At 40.8% G+C, this 20,045-nt stretch overlaps 1 protein-coding gene across 1 annotated transcript; it reads left to right on the top strand.

Moving 5' to 3' along the window:
* Window positions 2,739-4,505, top strand: LOC107646867. The gene is made up of 3 exons (XM_016351011.1): window positions 2,739-3,543; window positions 3,685-4,007; window positions 4,107-4,505. Exons 1-3 carry the CDS (start codon window positions 2,739-2,741, stop codon window positions 4,503-4,505), a joined length of 1,527 nt encoding a protein of 508 aa, XP_016206497.1.

The raw sequence follows: 20,045 nt of genomic DNA, 5'->3' as shown, positions 1-20,045 counted from the left end.
ACATTCCGCATTCAAAAAAGAGGATTCTACAAAGAAAGAAGTCGACAAATGCTCGAGTTCGGCTTCACCCAAGAAGGATCGAAGTCCTAAGACTAAGACTCGATCTCAAAAAGAAAAGACCGAGCTCGAGCAGGGGCACTGTTCATACCCTAGGTCGAGCTGTCTGACCCGGGATGATTAGAGACAAGGTGACCGACCTCTTCAGGTCCGACTATCCGACCTCTTCTCAAAGAGATCGGCCAAATTGACAGGAAAGCCCAATAAAGGGCCCAAATAGAGGAACACGACCCATATCCAAAGGCAGTCCAAGCCTATAGAGATAAAGGCAGTTCCCTTAAAGATAAGCTGACCTCATCCAAAGATAAAATAAGATAAGATAAGATAACTAACATATCTTACCTAAGAAGGTCAGCCCAAAACCATTATAAATACACTAGAGCACCCAGGTATAACTCATACTCTGATTCTACAAAAAACCTGCTTAATACCCTTGCTAACTTAAGCATCGGAGTCCCTTGCAGGTACCCCCACCCTCCAGTGACGAAGGATCAGCAGCATAACCAGTCCACAAGTCGGATACAACAGCTCTGGCTGCCTCTCACCAGCTGTACACGTCATCTCCGACCAGTATAGAAGATCTCGTCCGAGATCGACCTACAGTTTCAGGTAACCCTCAGAACAACTGATAAACCCCATTTTTAGGGCTTATCCTATGCTTAATCTAGTGGATTTTATCCATTATTCTCACACTTATTCATACAATTCGCTTGTTTTACGTTTTTCTTCCTGATTTTGTGCTATGATTGAAAACATGCTTCTTTGGCCTTATATTTTCTAATATTAATCCTCTCTTATTAACATTCGATGCCGTGATATGTGCATTAAGTGATTTCAGGGATTACAGTGCAGGAATGGCTTGGAGGATGGAAAGGAAGCATGCAAAAGTGGAAGGAATACAAGAAATTGAAGAAACTGCAAAGCTGTCAGCTCTGACCTCTTCGCACTCAAACGATCATAACTTGAGCTACAGAGGTCCAAATGAGGTAGTTCTAGTTGCGTTGGAGAGCTAACATCTGGGACTTTGAAATGATATATAATTTGCCATAGTGGCCGTACATCTAGGTGATGTGCACGTGTCATATCACGCGCACGTGTCGCTTTGACGGAAAACCAGCGTATTAAGATTCGCAACCAGCGATTTTTGGGTTATTTTTTACCTAGTTTTCGGCCCAAAAAACACAGATTAGAGGCTACAGAGTGGAGGAATCATCAGACACTTTTTAATCACATAATTTTAGGTTTTAGATGTAGGTTTTTAGATTGAAATTTTCTCTCCTCTCTTTAGGATCTAGGATTCCTAGTTTTATGCTTTTGAGTTGGATATTACAGAGATACTACCTCCATTGAAGACTTTATCATTCTAGTTTGTTTTCTGTTTCCTTACTCTTTTAATCCCTATTTACTTTTTTCAGGGTTATAATTGGATTATTTTCATGGATTGTTAATGCAAAGATTACTTTTCCATTTAAATCTATTATATGTTTAATTGTTTCCAATTGAATTTTAATTACCATGTTCCCTTTTTACTCCCTTTATATGGTGTAATGGCATTCATGTTAGTAGAGTAGACTCCCAACTTGACTTGGGAGTTGATTAATAGGAGACCCTTGAGTTGGAATACTCAAGAGCCTGGTGGTAATTAAAAGTTATAGACTGGCCTTCTGATCAATAACACTAGACCTTCCCAAGGGAGCGGACTAGGACTCGTGACAGACGTTGGTTCATGTACTTAACTTTCCCTTATTCGGTAAGGGTTAACTAAGTAATAACAACAATCTTTTACCATTACTCTTGAGAGATTCCAACAAGGATGTAACTTCCAATTAATCTTCTCATGGTCAAGGCATTTTTATTCAAATAGATTTTCTTCTCTTGGCTTTGGTTGAGTAATTGGTGACACTTGAGTTATCAAACTCCTTAGTTGATTGACAATTGAAGGTTGCTAATTGGTTTGGATTTCACTAAAGCTAGTCTTCCCTTGGGAGTTGACTAGTACTTGAGGAATCAAACTTATTCATACACTTGACTTTTCTTCGTAATTAGAGGGTTAACTAAGTGGTTGCAACCAACAATTCTCATCACTATTGAGGGCGATAATAAGGATAGAACTTCCAATTTTCATTCCTTGCCAAGAGCCTTTTATAATTATTAGTCAGTTTCCTTCGCAATTCACTTTTCTGATCTCTTAATCCAAAACCCCAATTTACACAACTCATAACCAATAATAAGAACACCTCCCTGCAATTTCTTGAGAGACAACCCGAGGTTTAAATACTTCGGTTATCAATTTTATTAGGGGTTTGTTACTTGTGACAACCAAAATCTTTGCACGAAATGATTCTTTGTTGGTCTAAAAACTATACTTTCAACGAGACTATATTTGTGAAATTCTTTACTAGCAAAAAAACCGTTCGTCAAGGACCCAGTGCACTTGCTGGTTAGTTGTGCAGAGTTGTGAAAAGTGTGATCACAATTTCGTGCACCAATATTGCATAGCATGCTTGTTTGTGAGTGCCTGTTTTGGATAATTGAAGCACTAGGCTTTTGATATTGAGACTGATTACCCTGATATCGATTGTTTGGTGTAGACAGGAACCCTAATGGCCACTCGTGGACGAGGTTGAGCACGTTCACGAGAAAGTAGAAATGCGCAACCGGCTGACAACCATGCCGAATTCATGGCGGCTGTGGCTAATCTGGCAAACACTATGGAGGCTAATGCTGCTGTGACTCTACAAGCTGTGCGGAGATTGGGCCAACTTGCCAGAAACGGAAATGGGAATGGTGAAGGGAATGCTCATGATAATGCTGAGGGAAACGGCGATAATGCGGGAGGTGTTCCGATGACCTTGGCGACGTTCCTCAAGGTTCATCCGCCAATTTTCCGAGGCTCAACTACTCTAACAGAAGCAGACAACTGGTTCCAGGCCATGGAGTGTGCTTTACAGGTGCAGCACGTTCCGAATAATCAGTATGTTGAATTTGCTGCTTATCAGCTGGCGAGAGAGGCCCAGCAGTGGTGGCAAGCAGAGTGTCGCTTGCTACAGCTCCAGAACGCTGATGTCCCTTGGGATGTATTTCAGACGGCCTTCTACAAAAAATATTTCTCTGAGTCTACAAGGGAAACAAAGAAAATGGAACTTATGCAGCTGAAGCAAGGTTTCCTTTTTGTGGCAGACTACACAAGCAAGTTTGAGGAACTCTGTAGGTTTTATAGGGTATGTCAGGGTGCCCCGGAGACTTATGAGAGTTGTAAGTGTATTAAATATCAAAGGGGGCTGAAGGACAACATTATGACTGCTTTGGCTCTTATGGAGATCCGTACTTTTTCTGATTTGGTGAACAAAGCAAGGGTGGTGGAGGAGTATGCCAAGACTATAGCTGCATCCAAGGACACTCATGGAGGAAGTTCTAGTCGGAGACATGGCAAGTATTTCCATCTGAGGGGTCAAAGCTTCAAGACAGGAGGATATGCGCCTCAAGGTTAAGGAGGCTTCAGAAAGAGCACTCAGGATCAGTTTCAGCATGGCAAAAGAAGAGAACATCAGAGTAAGGATTCTCCGAATTTGACTTGTGTGCGTTGTGGACGATTTCACCCATATGACTCTTGCAAGATTGGTTTAGGTGGATGTTTCAACTGTGGCTTGCCTAGTCATATTACGAGGAATTGCACTCGTGGGAAGAATTCGAATGCGGGTCAAGGTCAGCATCATGGTCGAGTCTTTGCTGTGAACGCCAAGGATGCTTCCAAGGCGGATCCGTTGATAAGAGGTATATGTTTAATTGGTGATAAAACATTAATTGCATTGTATGATACTGGAGCACTGTATTCATTCATTTTGTTTGCTCAGGTTGAGGAACTAAGCTTGAAAATGTCAGAGTTAGCTTTTGATCTGTATGTACATACTCCGCATCAGACGGTTATAACTAAGTCAGGGTGTAGGCAAGTAAGTTTCAAGCTTGAGGGTAGAGACTTTGTGCATGATTTGATTTGCTTACCAATGGTTGGGTTGGAGATGATTTTGGGGTTTGATTGGTTGTCGAAGAATCGAGTGTTGTTGGATTGCTTTGAGCGGTCAATTAATTTTATGCCAGAAGGAGAAAAGGGAGCAGTGATAGCTGAGGGCTATTACTTGAACTCTGTAATGGTGTACTATAGTAGAGAGGAGTGTCGGGGTTATATCTTATTAGCTGCTAATGCGTTGGGTGATGCCCAGAACTTGGATCAGATTCCGGTGGTAAGAGACTTTCCTGAGGTATTCTCGGAAGATATTCTTGAGTTTTCACCTCATAGGGAAATTGAGTTCGCGATTGAATTGGTGCCGGGAGCCGGACCAGTGTCGATTGCGCCGTACAGCATGGCTCCGACAGAGCTGGCAGAATTAAAGACTCAGTTGGAAGAGCTTTTGAATAAATGGTTCATTCAACCAAGAGTATCACTGTAGGGAGTGCCAGTTTTATTGGTAAAGTTGAAGGATGGAGGAATGCGACTGTGTGTGGATTACCAACAGTTAAACAAAGTAACTGTGAAGAACAAGTATCCTCTGCCATGGATAGATGACTTGATGGATCAACTGCGAGAAGCCAGAGTGTTTTCCAAGATCAATTTGAGATCCGGTTACCATCAAATAAGGGTGAAAGAGGATGATATCCCTAAGACTGCATTTAGGATATGCTATGGACATTACGAGTTTGCGGTATTGTCCTTTGGGTTAACGAATGCTCCTGCTGTTTTCATGGATTATATGAATAGGGTCTTTAGTCCTTTTCTGGAAAAATTCGTGGTGGTTTTCGTAGATGACATCATGGTTTACTCTAAGACGGTGAAGGAGCATGAAGAACACTTGAGGATTGTGTTGCAAATCTTAAAGGAGCGAAGATTGTATGCTAAGCTGTCGAAGTGTGAGTTTTGGAAGGAGGAGGTAAAGTTCTTAGGCCATGTGGTAAACAAAGGAGGGATAGCTGTGGATCCTTCTAAGGTAGAAGCAGTGATGGAATGGGAAAGACCAACTATGGTGATGGAAGTCAGAAGCTTCTTGGGCTTAGCCGGATATTACCAGAGATTTATTGAAGGATTTTCCCGGATTGCACTACCGATGACTAAGTTGACAAGGAAGGAAGTGCCTTTTGTATGGACGTCAGAGTGTGAAGAGAGTTTTCAAACCTCGAAGCAGAAGTTAACTTTAGCGCCGGTTTTGATTTTACCAGAACCGCATGAACCGTTTGAAGTATACTGTGTTTCTTCTCTGAAGGGTTTAGGTTGCGTGTTGATGCAACACTGGAATGTGGTGGCTTACGCATCACGTCAGCTAAGACCGCACGAGGTAAACTACCTAACTCATGACTTGGAATTAGCGGCGATTGTGTTTGCACTAAAGATTTGGAGACACCACTTGTACAGAGTGAGGTTTAGCGTCTTTTCTTATCATAAGAGTCTCAAATACATCTTTGATCAGAAAGAGCTTAATATGCGTCAGAGGAGGTGGATGGAGGTGTTAACTGATTATGATTTTGAACTGAGTTATCATCCTGGAAAGGTGAATGTGGTAGTAGACGCATTGAGTCGGAAGTCTTTAACGATCACTTGGATGAGAATCAAGGAGGAGGAGTTAGTGGGTAAGTTTATGGATCTTAAGTTGGATATTAGTGAAGTTGTCGAAAATGCCTGCTTGAATAAGTTACATATCTCAAGTGACTTTAAATCTGAACTCCTAAAGGCTCATCAAAATGATGATGTGTTACCTAAGGTATTACCAGCTATCAAACAATGGAAGCAGTGGAGAGTGTCATGGGATCAAGATGGATTGTGGAGATTCAAGGGTAGAATCATTGTGCTGGATGTTGGGACTTTGCGGCAAGATATATTGAGAGAAGCACACAAGAGCGGGTTTTCTATTCACCCTGGGAGTACTAAGATGTACCACGACCTGAAGGTTATGTTCTGGTGGCCTGGTATGAAGAAAGATGTGGCGAAATATGTCTCAAAGTACTTAACTTGTCAAAAGGTGAAGATAGAGCATCAGAAACCATCGGGAATGCTACAGCCACTTGAGATTCCTCAGTGGAAGTGGGAAGGAGTTGCGATGGACTTTGTGATCGGTTTACCGAGGACTAGGTCGGGATTTGATGCAATTTGGGTAATCGTGGATCGCTTAACCAAATCCACTCATTTTCTGCCTATTCGAGTGAACTGTTCTATGGAGAAGTTAGCAAGGTTGTACATCAAGGTGATATTAGGTTGCACGGTATACCGTCGAGCATAGTGTCAGATCGTGATCCCCGATTCACATCAAGGTTTTGGGGAGCTTTCCAAAGAGCTTTTGGTACGAAGCTATGTCTCAGTACTGCGTATCATCCACAAACAGATGGACAGTCGGAAAAGACTATTCAGACATTGGAAGATATGCTGAGGGCATGTGTATTGGATCAACAGGGAAGTTGGGACCGTTACATGCCATTGGTGGGGTTTGCGTACAACAATAGCTTTCATGCAATGATACAAGGATTTATACCGGTTCGGAATTCCACAAAATAATTCCGTTGTTAGTATAGTCCAAACCAATAGTCAATCCTCAAATCAAATTAAGTTTGAGTTATCACAAGTACAAACCCCAAATAAAAATTAACCGAAGTATTTTAAACTCTGGGTCGTCTCACAAGGAATTGCAATGAAGTGATCAATTATTGGCTATGAAAATGCAAGGGGGTTTGACTTTTAATTGGCAAGAAAATAAATGGGCAAGAATTTAAATGACAAGAAGAATAAATCAAGCAAGAAAGTAAACAACAAGAACTAATAAAATAAATGAAAGAACTCTTGGCTAGACATAGGTAATTGAGATCACCATCCTTGTCTACATACCAAATATTGACAATTATGAGAGGCCAACCTATTAAGTCTACTTCCAAAAGCCTTAAGTACGTAATATCTACTCCTAGGCTTGAAGTACGTCAAATAGGTTTGATCACATCAACCCATAAGTCCCAACCTATCTACTAATTGAATTAGTAGTGGGTTAGTATCAATGGATATCAAATTGATCATCAAGGGTTCTCAAATCACCAATTCAATGAGACCCAATGACTCAAGGTCACTCAATTCCCTTAGCCTAGGCCAAGAATAAAGAAAACTACTCAAAATTTAGAGAAAACATTTCATCAAATACCTAGAGTGCAATAAAAGTAAACATAACAAAATGCTAGAATTAATGAAACCCATAACTACCACAAGCAAGAAATCAACAATAGCAATTAAGATGAACATAAAAAGGACATAGAAACATAAAATTGCATTAAAGAAAATTAAGATTCAACAATGGTTCATCAACATAAAAGAGAGTAAAACAAGAAATTAACAAGAAAAACTAAGAAGATTGAGATAATAGAACACTAAAATATAATGAGAACTAAAACCAAAACAAGAATTGAAAGAGAAATTTGAGAGTGATTAACCTAAGTTTACCTTAATTTCTATCCTAAATCTAGTGAGAGGAGAGAGCCTCTCTCTCTAGAATTCTATCCTAAAACATGATAAAAACTAAACTATGACTAGGTTCATTCCCTCCTCAATCCTTGGGTTCAATAGCATCAGAAATGAGTTGGATTGGGCCCAAAATGAGCTAGAAATTGCCCTCAACGAGTTGCTTAAAGTGGACCCACGCAGCTCCATCGGGCGCACACATACAGTGCACGTGCCTGCCCCTATACGTCAGGCAACTATAAAAAAATTTATATCATTTCGAAGCCCCAGATGTTAGCTTTCCAACGCAACTAGAACCGGCTCATTTGGACCTCTTTAGCTCAAGTTATGGTCGATTGAGTGCGAAGAGGTCAGGCTTGACAGCTTTACGGTTCCTTCATTTCTTCATGAGTTCTCCCACTTTGCATGCTTTTCTCCTCACTTCTTCCACCCAATGCTTGCCTTATGAACCTGAAATCACTCAACAAACACATCAAGGCATCGAATGGAATTAAAGTGAATTGAATTTAGCTATTTTAAGGCCTAAAAAGCATGTTTTCACATTTAAGCACAAATCAAGGGAGAATTGCAAAACCATGCTATTTTATTGAATAAATGTGAGAAAATGTGATAAAATCCCCTAAATTAAGCACAAGATAAACCACAAAATCGGGGTTTATCAAATCTCCCCATACTTAAACCAAGCATGTCCTCATGCTAAGAATAAAGAAGGACAAGAAAAGGGGTATGAACATTTATTCAATGCAAGGAAACTATATAAACCTATCTACATGCATGCAACTAAATGCAAAATGCTTCTACCTACTTGGTCAAAAGCAAATCAATCTCCAAGAACACATATGCACATGTAGGGCTAAGTAGTATGATGACTCATGAATCCTACCAATTCAAATATCAAAATAAAGTACAAGTAGACTTGCAAGAAGAAAAGCTCATGAAAGCCGGGAACAAGGAATTGAGCATCAAACCCTCACCGGAGTGTATCCGCTCTAGTCGCTCAAGTGTATAGCGTCAATTCACTCAATTCCCCTCTAATCATGCTTTCCAAGATTTGTTTTTCATCTAACAATCAACAATTATTCAATGCATGCATACATTCATCATAAGGATTTATTCATAGGTTGTAATGGGGCTAGGGTAAAGGTAGGTGTTCATACCCTGGGTCGAGCTATCCGACCTGGGATGATTGGCGATAAAGCGACCGACCTCTTCAGGTTAGGCTACCCGACCTCTTTTCAAAGAGGTCGACCAAATCGACAGGAGAGCCCAATAATGGGCCCAAATAGAGGAACACGACCCAAATCCAAAGGCAACCCAAGCCCATAGAGATAAAGGCGGTTCCCTTAAAGATAAGCTGACTTCACTCAAAATTAGATAAGATAAGATAAGATAACTAACTTATCTTATCAGAAAGGTCAGCCCACACTACTATAAATACACCGGAGCACTGGTGCACGAAATTGTGATCTCAGGCAACGGCGCCAAAAACTCAGTACGCACGTCTTTAATAAATCATTTTTTCATTCACAACTTCGATACAACTAACCAGCAAGTGCACTGGGTCGTCCAAGTAATAAAACCTTACGTGAGTAAGGGTCGATTGCACGGAGATTATTGGTATGAAGCAAGCTATGGTCATCTTGTAAATCTCAGTCAGGCGGATATCAAATGGTTTTGGAGTTTTCGAATAATAATAATAAATAAACAAAAAATAAAGATAGAAATACTTATGTAAATCATTGGTGAGAATTTCAGATAAGCGTATAGAGATGCTTTTGTTCCTCTGAACCTCTGCTTTCCTGCTGTCATCATCCAATCATTCCTACTCCTTTCCATGGCAAGCTTTCTGTAAGGCATCTGATGCACGAAAAACTTGTCTCGCAACAAATCTCCCTTCGGCAAGTGTACCGAATTTGTCGTCAAGTAAAAACTCACAATAAAGTGAGGTCGAATCCCACAGGGATTGATTGATCAAGCAACTTTAATTAGAAGAATGTTCTATCGTTAGCTCCCACGTTAATCAAGTTAACGTGGGAGTTAACGTGGTATGTTTCTCCTTAGGCCAACGTTAGTGACAATGTTGATGCCTAGCCTTATTGCTTACTCTTTTTCTTTTGTTTCTTTCCACTTTCATTATTCTTTTCTCTTTCTCTTATTAGGATCTTGTCATATGCTTAGTCTCATGAGTATATTCAAAGCAAAGTATTCAGGCCAGATAGTTGTCATCCCACCTTATGGTTGAACTAACTTAGCTAACTTATGATCATACAACAAACTCATGTAGAGAACCCCATATCTTGTTGTCAACAAAGCAATGATCACCTATAGTCTAACTACATCTAAGTTGTTTCTCTTGATTGGATGGAGCTAGCAATATTCTTTTAGAGTGGAGTGTAATTCTAACCAATGTCCTTTGGTGGAACACCAAACTTAGAATTACACCATCACTCTTGGATTGTTCTAGTGTGGAACACCAAACTTAGCTCCTTACAATAGAGGGGAAACGACTTGTGACTTTTATTGAAATAAAGATGAAAGTGAAATTACCTGAGGTTGGGTTGCCTCCCAACAGAGCGCTCTTTTATCGTCGCTAGCTCGACGAGTCCTTAATTACTTGAGATGGTACTTTACTCTGGGGTTTTCCCCCATGTTGCCCAGATAATGCTTGAGTCTTTGTCCATTCACTGTAAAAGTCCTCTCTGAACCTTCATCCGTGATTTCGATGTGGCCATATGGTGATACTTTCATAACCATGAAAGGTCCGGACCACCTTGACTTGAGTTTTCCTGGGAACATCCTTAATTTAGAATTGTAAAGGAGTACTCGCTGCCCCTTTTCGAAACTCCTGGGCGCAAGATGCATGTCATGTTTTCTCTTTGCCTTTTCTTTATACATCTTAGTGTTTTCATAGGCTTGTGACCTGAATTCATCCATCTCTTGCAGCTGTAAGATTCTTTTTGCACCAGCAGCAATGCTGTCAAAATTTAGTATCTTGATAGCCCAGAGAGCTTTGTGTTCCAGCTCCAGTGGTAAATGACAAGCCTTCCCATAGACCAGTTGATATGGAGACATTCCAAGTGGAGTTTTGAATGCTGTTCTGTATGCCCAAAGAGTATCATCCAGCTTCTTCAACCAATCCTTTCTAGATGCACCCACAGTCTTTTCCAGGATCCTCTTCAGCTCTCTGTTGGATATCTCAGTTTGCCCTCTTGTTTGAGGATGGTAAGGTGTGGCTACTTTGTGTTTTACCCCATATTGTAGGAGGAGAGATTCTAATGGTTTGTTACAAAAGTGGCTCCCTCCATCACTGATGAGGGCTCTTGGGACTCCAAACCGGCTAAAGATATTCTTCCTGAGGAAGACATGAACCGTGGCAATTCCACAGGACTTCTCTTCCTTCTTCTTCCGAAACACATCTTCTAAGAATTCCATCTGAACATTTCTTGAAGAGATATGGCTCATCCCAGACAAAGTATTTTGTATCATTCATGAGCTTCCTTTTTTGATGTTTATTGATCCCTGGGGGTAATGCCCCAGTTGCCTTGAAATTTGCAATATCTGCAAACCATGGTGCTTTGTGAACTGTCATCAACTGCTCATCAGGGAAGAGCTCGTTTACATTTGTATCATTTCCTCCACCTTGATCATGAGGGATTCTGGATAGGTGATCTGCCACCTTGTTCTCCACTCCTTTCTTGTCTCTGATTTCAATATCAAATTCATGCAATAGTAAGATCCACCTTATTAGTATTGGCTTTGATTCTTGCTTGGCAAACAAATATTTAAGTGCTGTGTGATCTGTAAAGACAATCACTTTAGCACCAATGAGGTATGATCTAAATTTGTCAAATGCAAAAACTATTGCTAGCAACTCCTTTTCAGTAGTGGTATAATTTCTTTGAGTTTCATTAAGGACTTTGCTAGCATAGTATATCACACAAACTAAGTTATCTTTCCTTTGTCCTAACACTGCCCCAACTGCAAAATCAGATGCATCACACATCAATTCAAATTGTAGGTTCCAATCAGATGGGGAAATGATAGGAGTAGAGGATAACCTCATTTTCAAATGTGCAAATGCTAGCATGCATGTTTCATCAAAGATGAATGGTGTATCAGATACAAGGAGAGACCTTGTGACCAAGAACTATTCCTCCTGTCACCATGAAGTGGTATTTTTCCCAATTCAAGACCAAATTGGTCTCTTGGCATTTTTTCAATACCAAGGCGAGGTGATGTAGGCAACTAGGAAAGGAATCTCCGAATACCGAGAAATCATCCATAAAAACTTCAATGAATTTTTCTATCATATCCGAAAAGATAGACAGCATGCAGCGTTGGAAAGTTGTAGGTGCATTACATAGCCCAAATGGCATGCGCCTATAGGCAAACACTCCATACGGACAAGTAAATGAGGTTTTCTCTTGGTCTCTGGGATCAACCACTATTTGGTTATATCCTGAATAACCGTCGAGGAAACAATAATATGCGTGCCCTGCAAGTCTTTCCAACATCTGATCCATGAATGGAAGGGGAAAATGGTCCTTTCGTGTAGCCTCATTGAGTTTTCTGTAGTCTATGCACATCCGCCATCCTGTGACGGTCCTTGTAGGTATGAGTTCGTTCTTCTCATTGGTAACCACAGTGATTCCTTCCTTCTTGGGCACAACATGTATGGGGCTAACCCTAGGGCTATCCGAAATTGGGTATATGACCCCTCCTTGCCAAAGCTTCATAACCTCTTTCTGTACCACTTCCTTCATGATTGGGTTCAGCCTTCTTTGGGATTGAATGGATGACTTGGCATCATCTTCCAACAGTATTTTATGCATGCATATGGCTGAACTGATTCCCTTCAAGTCAGCAAGGGTCCATCCAATGGCATCCTTATGCTCCCGCAGAACCTTGAGTAGCTCGTCCTCTTGATCTTGACTGAGGGATGAATTTATGATCACTGGGTAGTTTTCATTTTCTCCTAGATATGCATATTTGAGAGTGGGTGGCAATGCTTTGAGTTCAAGTTTGGGTGCTTCTGACTTGTCGTTCCCTTCCTTTGGTGCATCTGGTATATGTATTTCTGCTGTGGCCACCTCTTCACTTGATTCAGATTCTTCCTCCACCAACCTCTCGTCCTCTTCAGGTTCTTCTTCTTCAAAATTCTCCTGCACTTCATCCTCAAGTGCATCTAACCTCATGCATTCCCCCAATTGTTCTGGTGGGTAACTCATGGCCTTGAACACATTGAATGTCATCTTTTCATTGTGTAATCTCAGGGTGAGGTCACCCTTCTGAACATCAATGACAGCTCCAACAGTGGCCAAGAATGGCCTTCCCAAGATGATGGAGGTCTTGGCGTCTTCCTGCATGTCCAGCACCACAAAATCTGCTGAAAATATGAAATCTCCCACTTTTACCAGCAAATCCTCTACTATCCCGTGAGGGAATTTGAACGATCGATCTGCCAGTTGTAGGGCCATTTTTGTTGGTTTAGCCTCCTCAATTTTCATATTTCTCATCATAGCTACTGACATCAAATTAATGCTGGCCCCTAAGTCACAAAGAGCCTTCTCTACTGTGATTTCTCCTATAATACAAGGGATCTGAAAACTCCCAGGATCCTTCAGTTTCTGGGGTAGTTTATGCTGAATGATAGCACTACACTCTTCGGTTAGTATCACAGTCTCATTGTTCTTCCAGCTTCTCTTCTTAGTCATTAGCTCCTTCAAAAACTTGTCATAGAGTGGCATTTGTTCTATGGCTTCAGCAAAGGGTATGTTGATTTGTAGTTTCTTGAAGATTTCCAAAAATCTCAAGAACTGGTTGTCATCTTCCTTTTTCTTCAATAGCTGGGGATATGGAGCTCTTGAGATGTTCAGTTGTGGCATCCCTTTTTCTTTCTGCGGACATGGCGTGGGAGGTTGAACTCCATCTTGCTCTTCTCCCTTTTCCTTTGAGCCTTCTTCTTGTGGTTTTTGGGGCAGTTCCTTCAGTTCCTTCCCACTCCTAAGTGTGATAGCTTGACACTCCTCCCTTTTGCTTGAATTAACATCATAGCAAAGGTTGTGGTTAGGAAGCTGCTTAAATAGATAGCTGATTTGTGTCTCCAGTTTCTTGATGGCAGCATTTTGATTCTGCATGTTTGACTGAACTTTCTCTCTGAATGCTTTACTGTTTCGAATGTCTTTGCATACTCCTTTAATTAAGGTTTCGATTTTAGAGAGCTTGTCATCAATTGATGGGTGATTCAGAGAAGATGTGCTATTTTGGTTTTGATAGGCGTGTGGATAAGTGTTGTTGTGGGGGTTGTAACGTCTCTGGTCTAGGTTTTGATCTTGCTCACTTCCCCACCCAAAGTTTGGGTGGTTTCTCCATCCAGGGTTATAGGTCTTGGAGTATGGATCATAGTTTTTCCTTAGTGAATTCCCAATGTAGTTGGCTTCCTCCTGACTACCCTCTGCTTCTTCATTCACTCCTTCTTGGGTTGTTGATGAAGTGGAGATTGCTGCTACTTGATTCATCTCCATCTTCTTGGTGAGGTCAGCCAGCTACTGGGTAATGAGCTTGTTTTGGGCCAACAGAGCATCTACATTGTTTAGCTCCATTACTCCTCTTGTAAAGAATTCCTCTTCTTCCTCAGCACCAACCACTTTCTTTCCTCTTGCCTCTCTCCTTAATCTAAGGAAGGTCCTCTCAGGTTCAGAATCGAAGGAAGTTGAACTCCCGCTTCTTCTCCCTGTCATACAACCATCAAGTGCAAGCAAGAAAAGATAGGTGCAGAAAGTATTTGTGTCAGAATTACCATCAAATTACAACAGAGCTCCCTAACCCAATGAAAGGGGTTTAGTTGTTCATAGCTCTAGAAAATGAAAACAGAGATGGAGAATACATCATAAAACTAGAAATAGCAGAGAAGGTAAAATACAGAGAGTAGTTCCCTTTTTCCAACTTCCAGAACTCTTTTAACAATTCAAAGCTAAAAACAGTAAAGAAAAGGTCAGTGAAACTGGCCAAGAAGCCCTGGCATCAGCATCGTGATGCCAGGGCATCTTGGCCAGTTTCACTGACCTTTTCTTTACTATTTTTAGGATAGTTTCATGCATTTTCTTAGGAAATAAGCTAGTTTTGGATAGATATTCACTTACAGCTTGATTCAAGCATACATTGTGCATTTTACATGATTTCATGAGGATTTTGCATGAGTTTAGTGACAAATTGTATTCTGCATTACCCATGACTTGGACTAGAACTTTGATGCACTCTATTGCCTGATTTCAAGACCAAAGGAAGCAAGGAATGGGAGGTAACTTGCAAAGTTAATGAGAAAAGTGACTGCCAATGACGCTCTCGAAGCCATCATTACCCACGTTAAGAGTCATGTTAACTAAGTTAAGGTGAACTCTAATGTGAAGAAGGGAATTTGAGCCAATGTTAGTGACACTTAACATTATCACTAACGTTGGCCAATGCTCACAAGTGGCCACGTTAGAGTCCACGTTAACTTAGTTAACGTGGCCTCTAACGTTAAAAGGGGGAAAAGAAGCAAACGTTAGTGACATTCAACATTGTCACTAACGTTGGCCTAAGTGCACAATGCCACGTTAACTCCCACGTTAACTTGGTTAACGTGGAAGCTAACGTGAAGAGGCAAGAGTGGTCGACAACGTTAGTGACACCAAACATTGTCACTAACGTTGGAAGCAACCACACAACCCCAAGGAGCCACGTTAACTTCCACGTTAACTTAGTTAACGTGGAGGGTAACGTGAGAGAAAAAGGTGATGGCCAACGTTAGTGACACTCAACATTGTCACTAATGTTGGAAGGAGCCACACAAGCCACTATGAGTCACGTTAACTCCCACGTTAACTTAGTTAACGTGGAAGCTAACGTGGATGAGTAAAAGATGAGCCAACGTTAGTGACACTTAACATTGTCACTAACGTTGGGGATGACTAAGCATGGCCACGTTATAAGTCACGTTAACCTAGTTAACGTGGATTCTAACGTGAGACATGGAGGCAAATTGGAACGTTAGTGACAATGTTGAATAGAGTTGGAAAATAGCATAGAACTACTTCCTGTATTTTACTTTCTTTGCTCTTCTAGTTTTCATTATGTATTCCCCATCTTTGTTTTCATTTTCCAGAGCTATGAACAACTAAACCCCTTTCATTGGGTTAGGGAGCTCTGTTGTAATTTGATGGATCAATACTAGTTTTCATTATTCTTCTTCTATCTTTTCTCTTGATTTAACTTGAAAGCTTTCGATCTTTATCCAATTGGGTAGTTATCTTGGAAAAGAAACTATTCATACTTGGATCTCTTCTGAACCATGGAAGAGGAATGAAGAGATCAAGCTAGAAATGCTTTCTCATGCTGGACCAAATTGTGTTTGAATGGATATGTGACTATAATCCTCTCAATGCTTGATTTGGGAAATGCATATGGTATAATCAGTGACCATACTTCATCTCTTCTCATGAGCAATTGACCAAGGAATTGGCTATTGATCAAGATTTGGGAGATTGAATTACAAGAAATTGTAATTCAATCACTTAAGATTGCCAAGGAGATCAATGAGTGCATTGAGTGAGGAAGAGATGTAAATGAGATTGATCCGGAGAATGCAACATCTCCTAAGCCCAATGAACTCCCCATTTCTGATCTTACCCATTCTCTTTAATTTCTGTCATTTACATTTATGAGCAATTCCCCCATTCCCATTTAAGATTCTGTAATTTACTTTCTGTCATTTACTTTCCCGCATTTAACTTTCTGCAATTCACAACTCAATTTCTGATTCGCTCAACTAGAACATTCCTCTAATTAAAGTTGCTTGATCAATCAATCCTTGTGGGATTCGACTTCACTCTATTGTGAGTTTTTACTTGACGACAAATTCGGTACACTTGCCAAAGGAAATTTGTTATGAGACAAGTTTTCCGTGCATCAAGTTTATGGCGCCGTTGCCGGGGATTGATTGTGCATCAACAATGATTAGATTGGAGGATAACTAGATTGAGCATTTTATTTTTGTTTGATTTAAATTTTTGTTTGAGTTATTTACTTCCTGTTTTAGTTAATTTCTTCCTTTCCCCCTATATTTTTTTCTGTTATTTACATTTCATCTCACTAACCTACTAACTGTTTGATATATCGCATCACTCACACTAACAGAAATTTTGAAAGATATACTTTCTGCACCTATTCTCTTTGCTTGTACTTGTTGGTTGTATGTTAGGGAGATGAAGCGGGGCTTCAACTTCCTTTGATTCTGAACCTGAGAGAACCTTCCTTAGACTAAGGAGGGAGGCAAGAGAGAAACGTGTAGTTGGTGCTGAAGAAGAGGAGGAACACTTTGAGGAATACTTTGAACCAAACATGGAAGAAAACATGAAAAACCATCATGAAGAAGAGGCTCACAACCATGGCGGAAGAGGTCGAGCAAATCATACTGGGGAGGATAGAAGAGTTTTAGGCTCTTATATCAATCCAAACCCAGGAAACTGTGGAATTAGCATTCAAAAGCCAACCATCCATGCCAACAATTTTGAACTGAAGCCACAGCTCATCACCCTTGTGCAGAATAACTGTTCGTTCGATGGAAGTGTCCAAGAGGACCCAAATCAACATTTAACCACCTTCCTGAGAATATGTGACACAGTGAAGTCTAATGGTGTTCATCCTGACACCTATAGACTGCTTTTATTTCCATTATCACTCAGGGATAAGGCAGCCAAGTGGCTCTTCCGAAAGAGTAAACACAAGAGGAGTAATGGAGCTAAATAATGTAGATGCTCTGTTGGCCCAAAACAAGCTCATTACCCAACAGCTGGCTGACCTCACCAAGAAGATGGAGAGGAACCAAGTGGCAGCAATCTTCACTTCATCAACAACCCAAGAAGGAGTGAATGAAGAAGCAGAGGGTAGTCAGGAGCAAGCCAACTACATTGGGAATTCACCTAGGCAGAACCATGATCCTTACTCCAAGAATTACAACCCAGGATGGAGGAATCACCCAAACTTTGGGTGGAGAAATCAACAAGACCAAAGCCTGGATCAAAGACGCCCAAATCCAAACAATTTCACATCTAGACCATATCAACATCCCAATAACAACACCTCTCCACATTCATATCAAGGCCAGAACAACCCTCCTCAGCCTGACTTATCATCACTTGATGAAAGAATCTCAAGGATTGAAAATCTACTTGAAGGCATATGCAAGGATATCCAAGACAACAAGGTGTTCAAGGAGGAAGTGCGAGCCAGTTTCAAGAACCAGGGAGACACAATCAAGAGGTTGGAATCTCAAGTAGGATATCTCTCTGAGCAAATTCCCAAACCCACAGATGGATTCCCAAGTGACACAGAGAAGAATCCGAGAGGTGAAACAAAGAATGTAAGATGGGAAGATTGCAAGATGGTCACTATAAGTGATAAGGAGATTGAGGACAAGCCAAGTAAGCTGTCAGAACAACCTGAAGATACATTAGTAGAGGAGGTGGAAAAAGATTACTAAGAACCAGAAATCTCAAAACAGGAGCTGTTGAGACTCTATGCACCTTTTCCCCAACTACTCAATGGTGCTGTGGAGAAGAAAATATACTCAAGATTTCTTGACTTGTTTGCATCTTTGCATGTGAACATAGCATTCATCAAAACTATCCAACAAATGCCTGCATATATCAAGTATATGAAGGAGCTGCTTCCTAGGAAAAGCTCACTCAAGGGAGGCCAGACTATAGTGATGAACAAGGGGTGCAGTGCCCTTATTCAACCATAGTTGCCTACGAAAAGAAAAGATCCAGGGAGTTTTCATGTCCCCTGTGCCATAGGAGAAATAATGTTTGATAGAGCACTCTGCGATTTGGGAGCAAGCATCAACTTAATACCCTTAGCCCTGGTGAAGAGACTGCAGATCAATGAGATATTGCCCACAGATGTGGTCATCAGGCTGGCTGACAAAACTCAAAAACAAGCAATAGGGGTGGTGGAAAATGTGTTGTTAAAGGTTGGGAAATATTACCTCCCAACAGATTTTGTCATCTTGGACATGGAAGAGAGTCACACTCACCCAATCATATTGGGAAGACCATTCCTAGCTACAGCCAGAGCACTCATAGATGTGGAGCGAGGGGAGCTAATATTGAGGATCCATGATGAACAACTCAGCTTCAATGTCTTCAAACTCTCCCAAGAAGCTGACCAAGAAAATAAAGAACCAAGCAATGATCATAATGAGATGCTGGCAGAGGAAACAAGCACTGAGGCACCACCAACGCATCCGAAAACCCCACTGAATGATGAACAAGGCAAACAGCAATCATCACAGCTCAAGGAGAAGCTGGAGGAACCTAAACTACCAGAGGCATGTGAAGACAACAACAAAATTCACTTAGAAGAAGAAGTTTCCAAGAGCAGGGAAGCATCAAAAGAGACAAAGAAGAAGGTACCAAGGGGGTGGAGGAACAAGAAGATCCCTACGGAAGATTTCTCTCCAGGAGATAAAGTGATCTCAGCTTACTTTCCAGATATCCCACCTGATCTCCCCACTGTACCATCTCAGTTACCTAAGGTCTTCACTATTAACAGAGTCCTCTCCTTGGAACATGTAGAGATCATTGATACAACCAATGGATATAAGTCCAAGGCAACAGGGGAGGACTTGAAGCATTATCAACCTCCCTGATGAAGGAGAAACGTCAAGCTAGTGACGCTAAAGAAGTGCTTCATGGGAGACAACCCATGTTTTATTAGCTTTTACTAATAAATAAGTCAATATTCATAAATTCCAACCCAAACTTGGTGACGTTCTTATATTGCAGTATATATAGTGAAGAACAAGTTTGGTGTTCAAAGCGTACCAAGAAAGCATGAATGCAACATAGAGCATGCTAGTCTTGGAGCTTTGAACAGAACTTTTCATCACAGTGCTTCAAATTAAGTTTGGTGTCACCCCATGGTGCCACCAAAATGCATATAAGGATACACAGTTAGTTATTTAGTTGGAGTTCATGAATAAACAATCTAATCTTTTCTTTTCTTTATTAATTATTGCTGTAAAGGCTAAATTGTCTTTTTGATATTATGTCTTACTTTTCTTATTTTATCTTTATAGGAAAAGAAAAGAAGCATTAAAAGGGATGGATTGGACAACTAAACAAAGAAGGATCGGACACAAAAAAAGGAGGGGCTACACACTTGTTCTAAAAAGGGAATACATTGGAAAATGTTGCCATGCAACATTGGAAAAATGGGACCCCTAAAAGACCGAGCAATCTCCATCATAAAGTAATGATCCTTGTCTTTTGTCCATGCATAACCCCAACCGTCCATCAAGTAACTACTCCATTACAAACATTTCCCCCCTCACTCTCTTCATTGCAATAAAACCCTAAACAACCAAAAGTCTCCACAACTTTACCACCTTCACATATTAACTATCATTCATGGCGTCTTCGAGTTCTAAAAGAAGGAAGGGAAAGGAACCCATGGAGCAGCA

This window comes from Arachis ipaensis, chromosome B06 (genome assembly GCF_000816755.2).
Source record: "Arachis ipaensis cultivar K30076 chromosome B06, Araip1.1, whole genome shotgun sequence".
NCBI classification, from domain to species: domain Eukaryota; kingdom Viridiplantae; phylum Streptophyta; class Magnoliopsida; order Fabales; family Fabaceae; genus Arachis; species Arachis ipaensis.
This window is presented reverse-complemented; position numbering and strand designations above follow the sequence as displayed.

Coding starts and splice junctions, on each gene's coding strand:
- LOC107646867 (XM_016351011.1), top strand. CDS start 2,739: ATGGCGGCTGTGGCTAATCTGGCAAACACTATGGAGGCTAATGCTGCT. Junction 3,544..3,684: donor AGGAGGATATGCGCCTCAAG/GTTAAGGAGGCT, acceptor AGATTGGTTTAG/GTGGATGTTTCAACTGTGGC. Junction 4,008..4,106: donor CTAAGTCAGGGTGTAGGCAA/GTAAGTTTCAAG, acceptor TGGTTGTCGAAG/AATCGAGTGTTGTTGGATTG.